This window comes from Lampris incognitus, chromosome 3 (assembly GCF_029633865.1).
Source record: "Lampris incognitus isolate fLamInc1 chromosome 3, fLamInc1.hap2, whole genome shotgun sequence".
Classification (NCBI taxonomy): domain Eukaryota; kingdom Metazoa; phylum Chordata; class Actinopteri; order Lampriformes; family Lampridae; genus Lampris; species Lampris incognitus.
The window spans coordinates 78,988,872-79,006,975 of NC_079213.1; the positions used below are offsets into that span (position 1 = coordinate 78,988,872).

Consider the following 18,104-nt stretch of genomic DNA (forward strand, 5'->3'; position numbering starts at 1 on the left):
CTCCTGTCACTGTCTTCCGAGTGACAGATCGGTATGAGGAGAGCAAATTCACCAACGACAACGAACGTTCTCTCTCTCTCTCTCTCTCTCTCTCTCTCTCTCTCTCTCTCTCTCTCTCTCTCTCTCTGGCTCTCAGCTACAGTCCATTGTGGCTGATTGCATGCACTAACCACTCGACGCCGTATGGGGACGCTGAAGCAGCGGGATAAAATAAAGGCGTCAGAGAGGGAACCAGCGCCACACGGCTCTGGAAAGAACATGACGGAGACGCCCTCTGCTGGCAGAGATCCCAACTCACAGTCAAACGGCTTAAATTCTCCATCGGGAATTTTATAAACAGGCTATATATAGGCTACATTAGCTGCAATATTAAGGCAGAGATACCGATTAGATATGATTTGAGTCAAACTATATTTTTTATTATATTTGTGCGGTTACAGAGAAAATATCCTTTTCATAATGAATTTATGTAAATACCCCCCCCCGAAACCATCATTGCTGTAGTTAAAAGTGCTCAACAAAGGAGGAGCGGAATATTAAGATAGATTTAGGAAAAAAAAATTAATGCATTTCAGTACAAGTTTGTTTCGTGCGTCTCTCACTCATCAGCTGCTGATTAGATCACATTGGCTGATGAGCCATCAATGGTCATCTGATTCTACAAGGTCTTGGTAAGACCTTGATTAATTGTATTAGATGTGTTAAATTAGGTTTGGAGTGAAAACCAGCAGGACGGTAGCTCTCCAGGAGCAGGGTTGTTGACCACTGCACTGTGCTGGTATGGATTTGTAGACTACTACTACTGCTACTACTACTACTACTTTCAGCTGCTCCCGTTAGGGATCGCCACAGCGGATCATCCATTTCAATTTCTTCCTGTCTTCTGCATCTTCCTCTGTCACACCAGCCACCTGCATGTCTTCCCTCACTACAGCCATAAACCTCCTCTTTGGCCTTCCTCTTTTCCTCTTCACTGACAGCTCCATATTCAGCATCCTTCTCCCAATATACCCAGCATCTCTCCTCCACACATGGCCAAGCCATCTCAATCTTGCCTCTCTTGCTTTGTCTCCAAACAGTCCAACCTGAGCAGTCTCTCTAATATAATCATTGCTAGCCCTGTCTTTATTCGTCACTCCCAATGGAAATCTTAGCATCTTCAACTCTGCCACCTCCAGCTCCGCCTCCTGTCTTTTCATCAGTGCCACTGTCTCCAAACCATAACATAGCTGGTCTCACAACCATCTTGTAAACCTCCCCTTTAACTCTTGCTGGTACCCTTCTGTCACAAATCACTCCTGACACTCTTCTCCACCCACTCCACCCTGCCTGCACTCTCTTCTTCACCTCTCTTCTGCACACCCCATTACTTTGGACAGTTGGCAGTTGGTCTTCTCTGCATACCTCCACCTCTCCAGGCTCTCCTCAATTGGCCAACGGAGAACTCACTTCGAGATTCTTCTCTGGAGCTCAGACATGACTGAGAATGAGTTTGAAATTATTTTTACCAGCAAATGTACGACATACTTTTTTTGTGTGGATTTCCCCCCATCCCCTTTTTCTCCCCAGCTGCATTTGGCCAATCACCCCGCTCTCTGAGCAGTCCCGGTTGCTGCTCCACCCCCTCTGCCGATCCAGGGAGGGCTGCACACTACCACGTCTCCTCTGATACATGTACAGCCAGCCGCTTCTTTTCAATTGACAGTGACGAGTTTCGCCAGGGGGACGTAGCGCGTGGGAGGATCATGCTATTCCCCCCAGTTCCCCCTCCCTCCCCCAAACAGGTGCCCCGGCCGACCAGAGGAGGCGCTAGTGCAGCGACCAGGACACATACCCACATCCAGCTTCCAACCCGCAGACACGGCCAATTGTCTGTAGAGACGTCCGACCAAGCCGGAGGTAACACGGGGATTCGAACCGACGAGCCCCGTGTTGGTAGGCAACAGAATAGACCGCTACGCTACCCGGACATACCTATTTAACTTAACAACATATCTGGAACATTTTTGGTCTTTACAGCGTTTTCTAGAGATTTAACTGATTCCCCCCCCCTCCTCTCAATTTAGTGGCCAATGGATCCCTATTTTAGTTCAAACACCCCCCTCGTACTGCATGCGTTCGCCAACTGCATCTCTCCGTCAGGCAGTCCTCGCCACTTCCGTGACTAGGCGAATCCAGGCCGAACCACTGCTGTTTCCAACACACCCAGAGACGCATTCATGTGACTAACACAAGCCGACTCCGCCCCCTCCCGAAGACAGCGTTGCTAAATATTTCTGCCTCGTCGAGTCCGGCCAGATTCGGATCTGCCGAGACCGGTGCGCGAACGCCGGTCCCCAGTGTGCAACTGCATTGAAACAAAGCCGATGCTTAGACCGCTACAGCGTTTTGACATATTTACTTCACATTACCTATCAGCAAATCTTTTTAAAAAGAGGTTTTTTAACTTTTTTTTGGATTGTACATTGATGACGTATTTTATGTTTCATTGGCGGTTTCTACAAGGCTAACTGAGGCTAAGCTGTGCAGGTAGTTTATACATCAAAACAAGGCGCCTTTGGTTTAAGTGTCACCACGTCCAATGGCGGATGACCGTCTGGCGAGTGGGCTACCGGCCCACTGCGGTTGGGTATTACATTTGTCAGCCTCTCTCTCCCAACGTTTCCTGGGCCCCGCCCCTTTCCAAGATCCTTTTCCAAGATTTCCCCTTTTCAAGATGGACAAAGAGAGAAAAAACGTAAAGGTGGTGTTTCATTCTGTTCTGTCTCTAAATTAACCGGAATGGACGATTCAAGCATTTTTAGCTGCTTACACCATTTATTAATGGCATAACAAACCCCAAAATACACATTTCCCGGGAATTACTCAATTTTGGAATCAAAAAAAATTTTCTTTCAGGGTTAGAAGCATTTTCTGATTTGTATGTTGAATCATATTATTTTAAAAGGGATTTTCAGTGGATTATTTTTTGAGTGTGTTCACGTACAAAACCCCCCCAAAGAACTTTGGTGGTGAGCAGACCACTGGTGGGCCGCGGACCTCATAGGCAATACTAGTATGTGGAGACACTCTCTAAACATTGTTAGAAAATAGTTGTAAACCGTGAAGTGCTGATGAGTGCATTTTGATTCTCTGTTAATATGCTGTACTGCACACATAAGGGCAGATGCACCTTGCTCATGAAGGATTCCCTAAAAGCTTAGCTATTGCAAATAAAAACCTCCATTAAAAGTATGGGGAATTGTGAAAACACAAGTCCATAACAGACATCTGTCATATTTTTTAAACATTCGTTTTTAATCTAGATCTAATTTGATGAAGGAAACAAAGACTATACCTCACACAATGACTTTGACTTGTTACCTTCACTTTCCATTCAGCCCCCTTTGCAGTACCCAGGGTCAATGATTATGGCCCTGAAAACCAAACACATGTATTTGTACATCCATTGTCAGGTTGATTAAGAAAGATATGTGCACCAGGACACACACACACACACACACAAAGGAAAATTATGTAAATCAGTCTTTTGTGAGTCAGAATAAGAATGACTCAGAAGCAACCTTTAAGCTACTGTAACCGGTTATTTTCATGCCCGGTGCAAGATTCGATATGGGATGTACTGCACCACAAGGCGACGTCACTAATCGCTCGACTAAAGGGTCAGACCCGTTAACTAGGGGCTAACGTGTCTTATTAGTAGTTTACACTACAAAAAGAAGATTGTACAACAGATGTCCCCTCTGATTCTACCAAATGATACTTCCAATTAGTTCCTCATTTTACAGGTTACCTTCTGGCTGGACCTTCTCAGGGGAAAAAGAAAAGATGCAGTGCATGAAGTTTTATGCCATCAGCATATCGTTATAGTGGATCAGAACGGATCCCCAAACTGCTTTCAGAATAAATTAGCCTCAGAGGCTATTAGATACAGTACTCTCATTTTTTTCTATCACTACATACTATTTAACATATCTCTTGAGTCATCCTAAGGCTGTTTGACATTTGGGTCAGATTTTCCATCATGTTGCCGCTTTGACACAACAAACATAAGTAAGCAATATTTCAATCTGAACACAACAAATCACAGCACAGGAAAGTGGTTCACAACACAATGCAACACACCCCACAACAACACAGCGCAACCCACAACACAACCTACAACACAACAAAACACAACACACAACCCAACCCAACGCTATATTCTTCAACAGAAACCAATGGTAAAAGCACAATACTTTTTATGTAGGACATAACTTAGTATCTGTTGAGAGGAGTGGTTCATCCAAAGTAGCCGGGTGGTAAAGAACCGATCTTTCTTCCTGCAGTGAAACGTAATTCTGTACTGCCCCTTTAAGAGATTTAGCTCGACTCAGGGTTATAACGTCACACGCGCGACGCCTAGTGTCAGTCAGAGCGAGGACAGGGTGAAGCATGGTGGACAGAGATGCATAGCAGTCTGCATCGGGGTGAATATTTTAAAATGTACATTCAACTTATGGAAATAATGTTCATATCCAGTACCTAAGATCTCAAAGTGTATATTTACGAGTTATTAGAGTGAGATGGAGTATTATTTTGCACGGATGGTTCTGAATTGCGTAGTATGCATAACCTCGTGTTCGGATTTTATTATTTGCATTTACTGGTACTTATAAAACTGCGCGTTACCCGCGGTGCGTACTTCGGTATTTTGTGCATATTATTTTGTAGCGATTCGGTATTTTATTTCGGTATTCTCCTTTTGTTACTGTGAGGTTGTTGAATCAACTACTGTGAATGTTTGACTAGGTAGACAGTTTTGCTGTAGCTGTTCTTGGCCAGCCACGCTGAGGAGGCCATCTTGAAACGTGGCTGCAAGTGAGTGTCGTTGTGCACTTTATTTCACATAAATGCCTTAATGCTAATGTTGTTTAATGTTAATGTAATTAACATTGAATGTTTTCTTTTGTATTGTGGTTTTATTTACAGAAGCCCACTACTGTATTTTATTTGTATATTTTTTATTTGTATATTTTTTCATTTGGGTACATTTTTTGTATTTTATTTTCATGTAGTCGTGATCCATTTCTTTCTATTCTCCTATCGACCACTGTCCTCCTATTGAAGTGAGGCAGCATTCAGATTAAAAACCCCAAAATAGAATTTTGTGTTGTCCGGTGAGTTCATTACCCTAAGAACCCATCACATTTTGGTACCAGAAGTGGGGTGTCTGAATGTTAGGAGTTTAGTTTTAGTTTTATTTTGATTGAAATACAGTAGTGGTGAAGACAGGTTCTGCCGAGAGTTTACCTGGCTTCGTGGAGGTTCATTGGATAGACTGCCGAGAAGTGTTGGTGATCAGTCTGCTGGACCAGAGGACCACACTACAGCAGCATTTTGGGGAGGTTTGGAGAGTCACAAGCCCAGCGGCATCCAGTGTCAACCACGTGCTGAGTTATTGTCGTCCAGAGACTGTTTCCAGCTGAACCACAGTGTATCCTTCCTCCTGCACGAATAGCGCACTGATAAAAGACTGAACGCTTTGAACTTTTTGAACTGTGCCTATCGTGAACATTCACAATGTCTGTTGATGGTGAGGACATTTCTGTTTCTGTAATGGGAGAGGGTGATGCTGACGATAGTATGGAGGAGATTCAGCAGCAACTACAAGACCTTGGTGGGAAGCATAGTGAGGCTATGGCAGCCATATCCGATCTGAGTAGTCATTCAACTAGATCGTATGTGTATGTACTCGGAACGCCACATTAACCCATTTAGTGGCGATGTGAGTACAGATGGGAGAGAAGTTGATGAGTTCGTGGAGGAGGTAGAGAGGGTGAGAAGGGCTAGAAATCAAACCCCAGCGGAACAGTTGGACTATGTAATATCTCTTTTAAGAGGGCCAGCCTTGGAAGAGGTGAGGTTTCGGATGGGGGTTGAGCCCAGGCAACCAGCAGACTTATTCACGTACTTGAGAGAAGCATTTAGAGAAAAGCGAAGTACTGCCCAGTTATTACACACATTCTATGAAGGTGAAGACCTTCGTACCTACTCGCATGCTCTGTCACAGATACTGAGTTGTATAAGGAAGTTGTCACCAAATGCAATTCCTAATGAACAGGTTGTCATCAGAGATCAGTTCATTGAAGGTGTTCGAGATGTAAGTCTTAGAAGGGAACTTCGTAAACTTGTGAGAGAAAAGCCCCGGTCAACTCTCGTTGAGGTGAGAGATGAAGCTATTAACTGGTCCCTGGAGGATCCAAAAACTGGTGTGGTAAAGCTAGTCAAGAATAGACATGTAACATCGGAAGCTGTAGCTGATACCGAGTGCTCTGCTGTTAGTGTTCCAACCAGGCGCACTGTTACTTTAGAAGATGTGCTTCAAGTAGTGGCTGAGCAGGGAAAGGCCATAGGTGAGTTGACCAAGGCTGTGAAGGAACTCACTGGTGACAGATGTAAAACCGAGCAACCAGCTGTTAGACCTAGAACACAGCCTAGGTTTACGGAAGATGGCCAGCCAATTTGTTTTAAGTGCAATGGGGTGGGGCACATTGCTAGAAAGTGTGTGCAGAGCCATAAAGCGCATCCTGGTGAATCATCCTACAACGCCTGCTATTCAGGGAAACTCCAGCCCTCGGTTGCCATGAGCCAGGCAATGCGGGGGCAGCCCAGAGGCTCAATCAATGACCCTACACGCACCAGACTACTTGAACGTGTAGTCGGTAAATGCCCTGTCGTTCAACTAAAGTTTTGAGGTGTTGTGGCCTCATGCTTATTAGATACAGGAAGCCAAGTGAGCACTATTTCTGAAAGTTTCTTTAGAGAACACCTGTGTCAGGAGAATGGGGATATGCTCTCTACTTCCGGTTGGCTTAAAATCGCGGCAGCTAATGGTTTAGATATACCATATCTAGGGTACCTGGAGTTAGATGTTGAAACCCTGGGAGTGATGCTCCCGGAATGTGGTTTTTTGGTGATAAAGGGACCTCCGAATTCTCCAAATATGCCAGGCCTCATAGGAATTAATATTATTAGTCGATGTCGGCAGCTAGTACAGGGTGAGTTTGAAACTACTTTAGGTGGAGAGTTACAGTCAGATTGGAGAGAGGCATTCCAGCAGATGTAAAGGGCTACCATCGTGGGCAAAATGACCGTCGCTAGAGTAGCTGGAAAGGACACTGTACACATACCTGCCTCATCAGTAGCTACAATAATGGCAAAAGGGTTGTCACCTAGATCAGAGAAAGGTGCCCGCAGCATGCTGTTAGAACCCATGAACGCACCGCTACCTCATGGGATGATAGTTGTTCCTGCTCTTGTGTCGTCACAGGGCCAGTCCTTCCCAGTGCAGGTGGTGAATTTCTCACCAGAAGATATCTGGTTACAACCAAGAACCCGGTTAGGTACTTTGTCAGAGGTAGAGTGTGTCCATACTAACCAGGCTTGTGAGGTCAAGTTTCAGCAGATCTCTGCTAGCATTGAGCGGATCACTGTTGATGAGAAAAGTGGTCCGCCAACTCAGGACAGGTCACAGCAGATCCTGGATAAATTAGACATAGGTGGTACTCCTGAGCAGAAAGCACCATTGTGTGATTTGCTGATGAGGTTTTCAGACATCTTTGCTATGAGTGATGATGACCTTGGTTACACTGATACAGTTGAACACAAGATTAACTTAGTAGATGACATCCCAGTGACCCAGCCATACAGACGCATTCCCCCGACTCAGTACAATGAGGTTAGAGAGCACATCAATAAACTACTACAGAAGGGTGTGATAGAAGAAAGCACGTCTGCTTATGCCTCACCTATTGTTGTAGTCAGGAAATCTGACAACAGCCTCAGGCTATGTGTTGACTACAGAAGGCTAAATGCCAAGACTAACCGTGACGCTTTCCCATTGCCAAGAATAGATGAGAGATTTGATGCGCTCCAGGGGGCTAAGTACTTCTCATCTATTGATTTAGCCAGTGGGTATCACCAGGTGGCAGTACGGGAGATCGACTGACACAAAACCGCGTTTACAACTCCATTTGGAATTTACCAATACACACGCATGCCGTTTGGTGTTTGTAATGGGCCATCCACCTTCCAACGCTGTATGCAGGCGACCATGAATGATTTGATTTTCCAGATTATGTTAGTATATCTAGATGATATTTTGGTGTACTCACCGACTTATGAGGAACATCTACAGAGACTTGAAGTTGTCCTGCAAAGGTTGAAAGAGACCGGTTTCAAGGTAAAACTTGAAAAGTGTCATTTCCTGCAGGATGAGGTCTGTTTCCTAGGTCATCAGATATCTGCACAGGGAATTGGTACTGACCCTCGTAAAGCTGAAGCTGTAAGGAATTGGAAGGTCCCCAGTACAGTGAAAGAATTGAGATCCTTTCTGGGCTTCTGCAGTTATTACAGAAGGTTCATGGAGGGGTTCTCAAAGATTGCTGGTCCTTTGCATGATCTGGTCAATCAGTGTCTTCACGATGGTAGCCCTGCTAGAAACAACCGGGAATTTGAGTCATTATGGTCAGCTGAGTGTCAATTGTCATTTGAGTCCCTTAAGGAGAAACTTACTTCAGCCCGTATCCTAGGCTACGCAGATTTTACTCTTCCATTCATCTTGGAGACAGATGCGAGTAGTTTGGGATTGGGTGCGGTCCTTTACCAGCAGCAAGGTGAACATAAGAGGGTCATAGCATATGCCAGTAGGAGGTTGCGCAATGCTGAACGGAATGACAGAAATTATAGCAGCATGAAGTTAGAACTACTTGCCCTCAAATGGGCTGTAGGGGGAAAATTTCGGGGCTATCTCCTGGGGTCGAAGTTTATAGCTTTCACAGATAATAATCCGTTGTGCCACCTAAAAACGGCTAAGCTTGGAGCAATTGAGCAGAGATGGGTAGCTCAGTTGGTGGTTTTTGATTTTGAAGTGAGATATCGCCCAGGGCGACGGAATGCAGTGGCCGATGCCCTCTCACGACAGCCGTTAGCAGGGGAGCCTATTAATCAGTCAGAGGATGAAGAGTTTGACAACTGTGTGACCATTTGTAACCTCGTTCACAAGGGGACTGCTCTAGGCCTGGAATTAGTGACGGCCGGTGTCAATTGTTGTAATGTAATGTAGATTCGTGTCATGGAAGCCGGTGTCGCTAGGGAGGCCAATACATTTCAAGGAAACGTGCCTATTCTTCCTGGTTACACAAAAGTTGAACTTTGTAACTTTCAAGCCAATGACCCTACAATCAGTGAGTTCAGGAAGTTTTGGGATAGAGAGAGAGAGCGCAAAGCAGCTGAGAGGATTGCTCCTCTGAATGAAAAAGTGTACAGTCCGTCCATTGATGTGGGTCAGTTGGTGTATTTGCGCTACAGACCTCTAGGGAGGAACAAAATTCGGGACTCTTGGGGCCCTACTGTTTATAAAGTGATCGAGGTGCACGGGACTACCTACACCATGGGGCCAGTAGAGGGTGGTCCTACTAAGAGAGTTAATCGTGTTGATTTGCGCAGTTGTGTTAATTCTGGTCCTCTGTCTGAAGACAAACGAATGACTTCCCCACTTGGTGTTTCATCTGTGAAAGAGTTGGTTTCTGACCCAGTTGATTCCGAGCTTGCTGAACCAGAGGGTGTAGTACTTGAACAGGTAACTTATCCCCAGTTGAGACAGCCCACAGACTTGCTATCTGAAGGTGTAAAAGTGGTAAATAATAACCCCGTGGGGAATGAGTCAGAAGTGGTTCTGGTGCCTGTTCAGAAGGAGTTTAACTCTCCTGAGCCAGAAGGTGTGCCAGAGATGGTGGATGCGGGAATACATCCTAGAGGGCCCGAATCAAAGGTTAGGGTACCTGTCCCAGTTCCTAGAAGAAGCCAAAGAGCTACTGCTGGTATCCACTCAAACCCATTTAATGAACCTAGGTCAACTTGCAACGCAATGTCACTTAGTCCTGAGGTGTTAACACAGCTCATTTCAAGCCTTGGGAAGGTATTCTTCCAGGAAGCAGTTAAGGAAGTGAGGAACTCAAACTAAGTCACCGAGGGCGTTGACATTCAGCAGAGGAGAATGTAGCCGGGTGGTAAAGAACCGATCTTTCTTCCTGCAGTGAAATGTAATTCTGTACTGCCCCTTTAAGAAATTTAGCTCGACTCAGGGTTATAACGTCACACGCGCGACGCCTAGTGTCAGTCAGAGCCAGGACCGGGTGAAGCATGGTGGACAGAGATGCATAGCAGTCTGCATCAGGGTAAATAATTTAACATGTACATTCAACTTATGGAAATAATGTTCATATCCAGTACCTAAGATCTCAAAGTGTATATTTACGAGTTATTAGAGTGAAATGGAGTATTAGTTTGCACGGATGGTTCTGAATTGCGTAGTATGCATAACCGCGTGTTCGGATTTTATTATTTGCATTTACTGGTACTTATAAAACTGCGCGTTACCCGCGGTGCGTACTTCGGTATTTTGTGCATATTATTTTGTAGCGATTCGGTATTTTATTTCGGTATTCTCCTTTTGTTACTGTGAGGTTGTTGAATCAACTACTGTGAATGTTTGACTAGGTAGACAGTTTTGCTGTAGCTGTTCTTGGCCAGCCACACTGAGGAGGCCATCTTGAAACGTGGCTGCAAGTGAGTGTCGTTGTGCACTTTATTTCACATAAATGCCTTAATGCTAATGTTGTTTAATGTAATTAACATTGAATGTTTTCTTTTGTATTGTGGTTTTATTTACAGAAGCCCATTACTGTATTCCATTTGTATATTTTTTCATTTGGGTACATCTTTTTGTATTTTATTTTCATGTAGTCGTGATCCATTTCTTTCTATTCTCCTATCGACCGCTGTCCTCCTATTGAAGTGAGGCAGCATTCAGAATAAAAACCCCAACATAGAATTTTGTGTTGTCCGGTGAGTTCATTACCCTAAGGACCCATCACACCAATAAAATAGTTTAAATCTTTTTCCTTATGGCTGCTGCCTGTTTATTGGAAAACAACCACACCATTTCATTTTATGGATGCAAAAGTTCATTCACGAGCACTCTATCTCGGACTGATGTGGTTTTATTGGATATGACAGATACCCGCAACTGATAATCGTCAACAACAGCCAGTGTTAACGCACCAAAGACTTCCGACCATGACATAAAAAAAAAGGGTGGTGGTTGAAAAATTAACCACACTGTAAGCACGATCCCAACATTTTAAGAGATGATTAACTTTAACACTTTGTGCAAATAGCTACTGATATTATGTAATAATTTTCGCCGGCATTGTCTAGTGGCCATTACAACTTTTCTTTAGCTTTGCCTATCATAAAAAACCTAGGAAAAGTTAGACATAGAATTGTTAAGGCTTTGTTGATAATTTAGGGTAATTGTTTTGACCTAACTGGCATTGTGCCTTTTCTTTTGACAAGTTCTTATCACATCATTCTATGCAGAAATAAAATATTAACCCGCACACTCTTCCAAGGTGTTGGGACGTATCCATTATGAGAGATTTTTCCTGCTGCCGTTGAACTATTTTTCATTGTGTGCTGTATTACAGTGTATATTTGAATACTTTTAAATAATGGGGTGTCTGGAGAGAGGACATTTTTGGCTTGACACTAATGCCTATAGGCTTAATCCTCTCAACAGTGACAGGGCGCATAAAAGTGTTGTAATGAAAAGCCAGACTTGGCACATTACAGTATGCAAAATAAGTGCCAAAGGAAGACAGAATAACTCAGAATTGAGCTGGCACGGCCGACAAGAAAAACACTAATGCCAAATAGAGTTCCGCCATTCAGCTCAAGAATGGCGGAACACAAGATTTCTCATTGTCCGTTCTGCACACTGCATACACAGCTATCACACTCCGTCAGATGTAGTGCAGAAATTGTCCGGTTGAATCAAGATATCCGGCATAACCTATAAATTTAGCTCGATTTAGCGACAGCGAGTTTAGATTTGTATACCATTGTATGCCGAATTGTGCTCACAGCATCTCTAAAATCTAGAAATTAGCATCACTTAACCCTTAGGCTTATCATTATGAAACATTGATGGGGGTGCATAATCGGATGTTGTAGTGTCTCATGTCGAATTAAAGAAGATGTCTGATATGATCTGTGCGTGCCTGTTCCCATGTAACAGAAAAGAGAATGGTGCTGCTGTTCTCTACATTTGCAGGCATCGCACACTGTAAGGTTGCATTCTGCACACCGCTGGGTAAACACAGGCAGACTGGGTAAGTACGTTTTTCTCGGGTCAGTCTGCCTCTGTCACACAATCAGACCTATCGAAGTCCTCCGAGGCTTGAACAAACACTGCTGCTTTCTCCGAGCACCTACTCCGAGCCGTGCCTGTGTAATGCTAATTTCTCTGTGAAGGTAAGCTGACATTCTAACGATTGGTCTTTTCAGGAGGACGGCTTGTTTCAGGTGTGTCCAAGCTTAACCATTAAACCCAAGCCTCATCCATCTGAGTTCCTCCGTTGACCTCCTCAGAAGTCAGACCACTGGGACTTTGACTCAGACCGGATTTTATGTTATTTCCCTTCTCAGCCATAGTTTTGATGTTGGAAAAGGTCTTCCTGCTCTGCCTGGCATCGGCCATGGCCCAACCACTCTGTAAACCAGGTAAATGATCCTTGGATTATCTTCTTAGGCATTTTTTTTTTGCCTTTAACATTAAATTTTTTTCGACATTTGTATTTCACTCTACATTGTAGTGCACTGTTATATGCAACTCAACGGAGCTTCAGAAAATTGCATTGCTTTGAGAGGGAACTTAATAGTTACAGGTTGCAATGAAACAACAAGGGCTCTGTTCCTGCTTCTTATGTGGCCCAGCTCTCTCAGCTGTGACTAATGCTGCAGCAGCAGCCACCCGTTAAAACCCAAACACCACGGCCATATATACCTTACAGCTTAGCCTCTCTACACTGGCTCTCAGTACAGTTCACACAGGATCTTTGACTCACATATGTTATATGCTAATTAATGCAATATCCTCTCCAGCACCCAATGGGCAAGTACTGTAGCACTGTAAGGCAATATCAAATGCAAAATTGAATGCTCCTGCAAAAGTTAGACAGTTTAATATCTCACATCGTTATAATGTTTATATCTACTATTAAGTGGTTTAGAGGACATGATTTTCTACTCATCACAACATCCAGCTGTCCAGCAACAGCTGCTATATATATATATATATATATATATATATATATATATATATATATATATATATTGACTGCTTGGATAGGCTCCAGCATCCCTGCGACCCTAAGAGCAGGATAAGCAGTTTGGATAATGGATGGATGGATATATATATATATATATATATATATATATATATATATATATATATATATATATATATACATACAAATCCAGTGAGTCATGTAAATTCTTTATTAAACAGTACAAGCCTGTTTCATGCCATAAGCAATCATCAGCTGACTCACTGGATTATTTTGCTTGTTATTTGTTGAGCACTTTCCCTACCACTGAGTGTTTCTTTTAACAAAGTTACACACACACACACACACACACACACAGCATATCTACCGGTTAATACAGCATGTACACTTGGTAGCAATTCCTTTGGAATGATATCTCAGATAGTGTGTCGTTTTTCAGATCATATACAGTAACTAAAAGACTATTTCATGGCGTCTTACACACAACGAGCTATAAATGCTTTCTACAGGTGTTTCGGATGGCTACAAAGTCCGCCTCAGCATCAACACCGCCTTGGGAGAGAAAGCCGTATGTATATATCTACCAACACACTTCAAATATCAAGTTTTGCCACCACTGCCTTGTTGTTGTGTTTTATTTTTATGTTCTGTCCATTTTGCAGTGTATCCAATCTGTTTGTGCTTTTAGCATCATATACATGATTAGCTTGCTGTTGATGCACCCTGCATTTTTACTTTTATAACTGGTAATCTGCTGGATACAAGAAACCATTTGAAAATATGGTGCACAATTACTCATTATGAGGACAAGGTCCATCTGGTGATTATGCAACAACTAAAAGTCTTCAGCCGAATGTGGAGAATATGACAATGTAATGTCCTGTTTGTTTTCGTCATAGTATCCCTGGGATGAAAATGAGATGTTTCTTTTCCAATCAGTTCTGGCTTTTGCCATGAGGAGATACTTCAAGAATGAAGAGTTTAAGTAAGAATATGACTTTTTTTTATTCTTATTTATGTTTTTTTTTTTTGCAAAACACAAAATTACTCTATGTTTCCCCCTTGAGTGGATTCTTCATATTACATTTTAGAAAACTGATTTTTTTTTTTTAAAATCGTGTCGTTTTACAGTGTACCCAGCATTGTTGTGTGTAATGAGACTGAAAGGGTGTCCTTCTGGTTTGTGGTGACGTCGCCTGGAAATGCAACACAACTTGTGGATAAAAACGATGTGGAGAAGGCTGTAAGGTAATATCCTTCATTAATAAGAATTATGCAATAAATCACTGACCCCCCCAATCTCAATGTGGGTCATTCTGTCTCAACTCGTGCCTCTGTGCAGTGAAGTCAGTGTGCAAGCGCTGTTTCATTGGATTCAATGCTTTGCTCTAGGACACTCCTGCAGGGTAGTTGCTTGCACCCGTGTCCTCTGTTTAAAAAGAGAGGGGTTCTCGCTCTTTAAGTCACACTGTTGTTCATATCCCAGTCTTAGATTGTTTAATTCATCCGCTAACAGACTGCTGCAATCAACACATGAGTAACTGTGCTATTACGGTGATATCACATGATGAAGTCCCATCATTACTATACCCTGCACTGATACAGCAGCTACTACAGAGTAAAACCAATTAGGCAATCATCTCCAGTCCCAAAACAGTCTCTCTCTGCGATGGTGCATATATCAAACCGCTGCATCCATCACATGCGCATACATTCAGTGAGAACACAACTAAATCTCACAGCACTATTTTTAATGATGTGTTGTTGGTTGACTTGATAGGTATTATTTGTCTGATGATGTTCCAAGACAGACTATTGATTTGAGAAATAGTGTAAAACGTGTACTGGGTATACCTGGAATGTCACACATGTATGACAGGCCCACTTATTATCTAACCAATTTTAGGCACCAGTCACAAATAATTAAACATTAGTACTTATTTTTTTAAAAACTAGTCGCTATTCTGACTGTCACTAGTCACTAATGTAAAGTCCATCCATCCATTATCCAAACCGTTTATCCAATTTAGGGTTGTGCGATGCTGGAGCCCTGGCGGCACGGTGGCGCAATGGTTAGCGCGGTCGCCTCACAGTAAGAAGGTCCTGGGTTTGAGCCCCAAAGTAGTCCAACCTTGAGGGTTGTCCCGGGTCGTCCTGTGTGGGGTTTGCATGTTCTCCCCGTGTCTGAGTGGGTTTCCTCCCACAGCCTAAAGACATGTAGGTCAGGTGAATCGGCCATACTAAATTGTCCGTGTGTGTGTCCGTGTGTGTGTGTGTGTGTGTGTGTGTGTGTGTGTGTGTGTGTGTGTGTGTGTGTGTGTGTGTGTGTGTGTGTTAGTCTGGTGGCCTGTCTATAGTGTCTCCCCGCCTGCCGCCCAATGACTGCTGGGATAGGCTCCAGCATCCCCGCGACACTGAGAGCAGGATATAAGCGGTTCGGAAAATGGATGGATGGATGGATGGATGGATGCTGGAGCCTATCCCAGCAATCATTGGGTGGCAGGCGGTGAGACACCCTAGAAAAGCTGCCAGTCCATCACAGGGCCCACACATTCACACCTAGGGACGATTTAGTACAGCCGATTCACCTGACCTACATGTCTTTGGACTGTGGGAGGAAACCGGAGAACCTGGAGGAAACCCACGAAGATATGGGTAACACATGCAAACTCCACACAGAGGACGACCTGGGACGACCCCCAGGTTGACTACCCCGGGGCTCGAACCCAAGTCACTAGTTGATAAAAATTAGATGCTAGTCATATTAGAATAAGCACTAGAGGGCGTCTGGATAGCGTGGCGGTCTATTCCATTGCCTGCCAACACGGGGATCGCCGGTTCAAATCCCCGTGTTACCTCTGGCTTGGTGGAGCCCAAGTTCGTTAATCCACCCATAGGCGTCACATATTAGATATGAACTACTAGTCATTATTTAAATAGCACTTGTTGCACCCAATATCTAAAGCTAACAGGAATCCATTCTGGGATGGCAGGATGTTTTAATGAATATAAATAAGCAGTTGTGGTTTGATGCAAAATTGTCATGTCAACTCCACAGTTTAAACCTCTTACCTGCCCAAACAGACTGTCCAGGAATCGCATCAACAGTGCTTTCCTACTATCAGATAGCACCCTGGAGTTCGTGGGCATCTCTCCCACCTTTGCAGCACCGGTGATCCTTGACCCCCCTCCATGGCTCATTGTGTTCGGGGTGGTCATGGGTGTTGTTTGTGTTGGCATTATCGCTCTGCTTGTGACATCTGCCCTGCAAAAGAGACGGTGAGCTAACAACTTTATGCACAGTGAATGCATCACTTTGTAAATGTACATCTCTATCTGATCGATCAACTTTTTGTACTTGGTTAATCCTTATGTAGGATATCTCAGAAGACTGAGGATAACAGCGATGAAGATGATGAAGAAGCACAGGTGAAAGTGACAGAGAATGGCATAGCATGCAGCAACCTAGAAGGAGCTTACAACACAGGATTTTCAGATGATGAGCGCTTGACAAAGATGTAAAGGATTCCCCACTAACAAGAGGATAAAGATGTTAGCACCACTCCACAGGGTCCTCTGCCGCGTTGTTGTTGATTCCCCCCCCCCTTTTGATTAAGAAAAGTACAAAGACAGCAGTTACTGGAGAGCTGTTGTGTATTTTTAAACAGTGATTTTCAACATGGACATATACAGAGATTTGAGAATGCTTCCTAAGAATCTTTTCCTTTTTACTTTTCTGGATGTCATGAACTGAACATTATGATCTAAATAGCACAAAAAAACCAAGTGGCGTTTAAATACAACAATGCCATTGTTCATTCTAGAGGATGCATCATCTAAATGTGTGGGATCTTCTTAAGTAAACACTCCACAACTCACAAATTAAAGAGGCGATACCCATCTGCATGTGTGCAGATAATTTTCAGCCGGTTATATCTGTTACCAGTCTTTTAAAAAGAAGGCTGTCAATGATACCGGTTCACCCAAAAGAAGATAAGCGTTTCCTTACCATGACAAAATGTGATTGAACACATTTATATTGATGTGCTTTCAAAATCCAGTCAAGCTTTCCAAACCTTTTATATATCACTTAAACCTTTTATACATCACTTAAAACTGCATAGCAAATGCTTGTACAGTCCCAGTACAGAAATCAGGATCCGATGCTGGTTCAGACTGGGAATCCGTGTGCGACTCTGGAGGTGGTAGATATAACTTGACTTTCTCTGGGCACACCATACATATATTTATACATATGTTTCATATCGTTCTCTGTTTCTATTTTGCACATCGTTTTCAACTGCAGCAATTCCAATTCCCCGAGGGAATCATTAAAGTTTCATCTAATTTAAATTGTACATTAGTACAGTTTTCTCTCTTTTTCATGTATCTTTTATGTAAAGCACATTGAGTGCCCCTGTCTATGAAATATGTTAGACAAATAAAGTGTGATTGATTGCTTCCTTGATTGACTGATTGATCGATTGATTGATTGACTGATTGATTGATTGAATACAGAATCTTTGGTTGGGTAAGGAGTCCAATTTTCTGTTGCTGACATCTATTTAACTCCACTTTTAGCAGTGACTTTTTTATATGCACTCATCACAGACCATGGATCTAAAGAAATACATGACAGTAGAATATGTCATCTGATGTTTTCAGCTTCTCAGTATGCACCACAAATCATGAACCAGCATGACTGCCATTTTATTTAAAAAAATGTACAATTCATTTTTATTTTTACTTTTTAAGTATCATGTGTTTAATTTCATACTGAATTGCCTGACCATGGTGGAATCTGAAATTAAAAATATAAGACTGTAACAGTCCAAAAAAACGTATCCTTTTTTTGTGCAGTATCTGTACTACTTTTGGCTGCTCCCGTTAGGGGTCGCCACAGCGGATCATCCGTTTACATCTCATCCTGTC

At 43.1% G+C, this 18,104-nt stretch overlaps 1 protein-coding gene across 5 annotated transcripts; it reads left to right on the forward strand.

Annotated features, from left to right (window-relative positions):
- Window positions 1-10,171: 10,171 nt before the first annotated feature.
- Window positions 10,172-17,990, forward strand: cltrn (collectrin, amino acid transport regulator). Of its 5 annotated transcripts, none has more exons than XM_056277637.1 (8): window positions 10,176-10,220; window positions 10,543-10,611; window positions 12,391-12,606; window positions 13,612-13,740; window positions 14,072-14,157; window positions 14,304-14,420; window positions 16,257-16,451; window positions 16,550-17,990. In XM_056277637.1, exons 4-8 carry the CDS (start codon window positions 13,669-13,671, stop codon window positions 16,692-16,694), a joined length of 615 nt encoding a protein of 204 aa, XP_056133612.1. In that variant the 5' UTR covers window positions 10,176-10,220; window positions 10,543-10,611; window positions 12,391-12,606; window positions 13,612-13,668; the 3' UTR covers window positions 16,695-17,990. The 5 variants fall into 5 exon arrangements, with proteins under 5 accessions (XP_056133610.1, XP_056133612.1, XP_056133608.1 ...); XM_056277633.1 differs by having other exon boundaries at window positions 13,682-13,740; XM_056277634.1 differs by having other exon boundaries at window positions 10,177-10,220; window positions 10,547-10,611; window positions 13,682-13,740.
- Window positions 17,991-18,104: the final 114 nt, after the last annotated feature.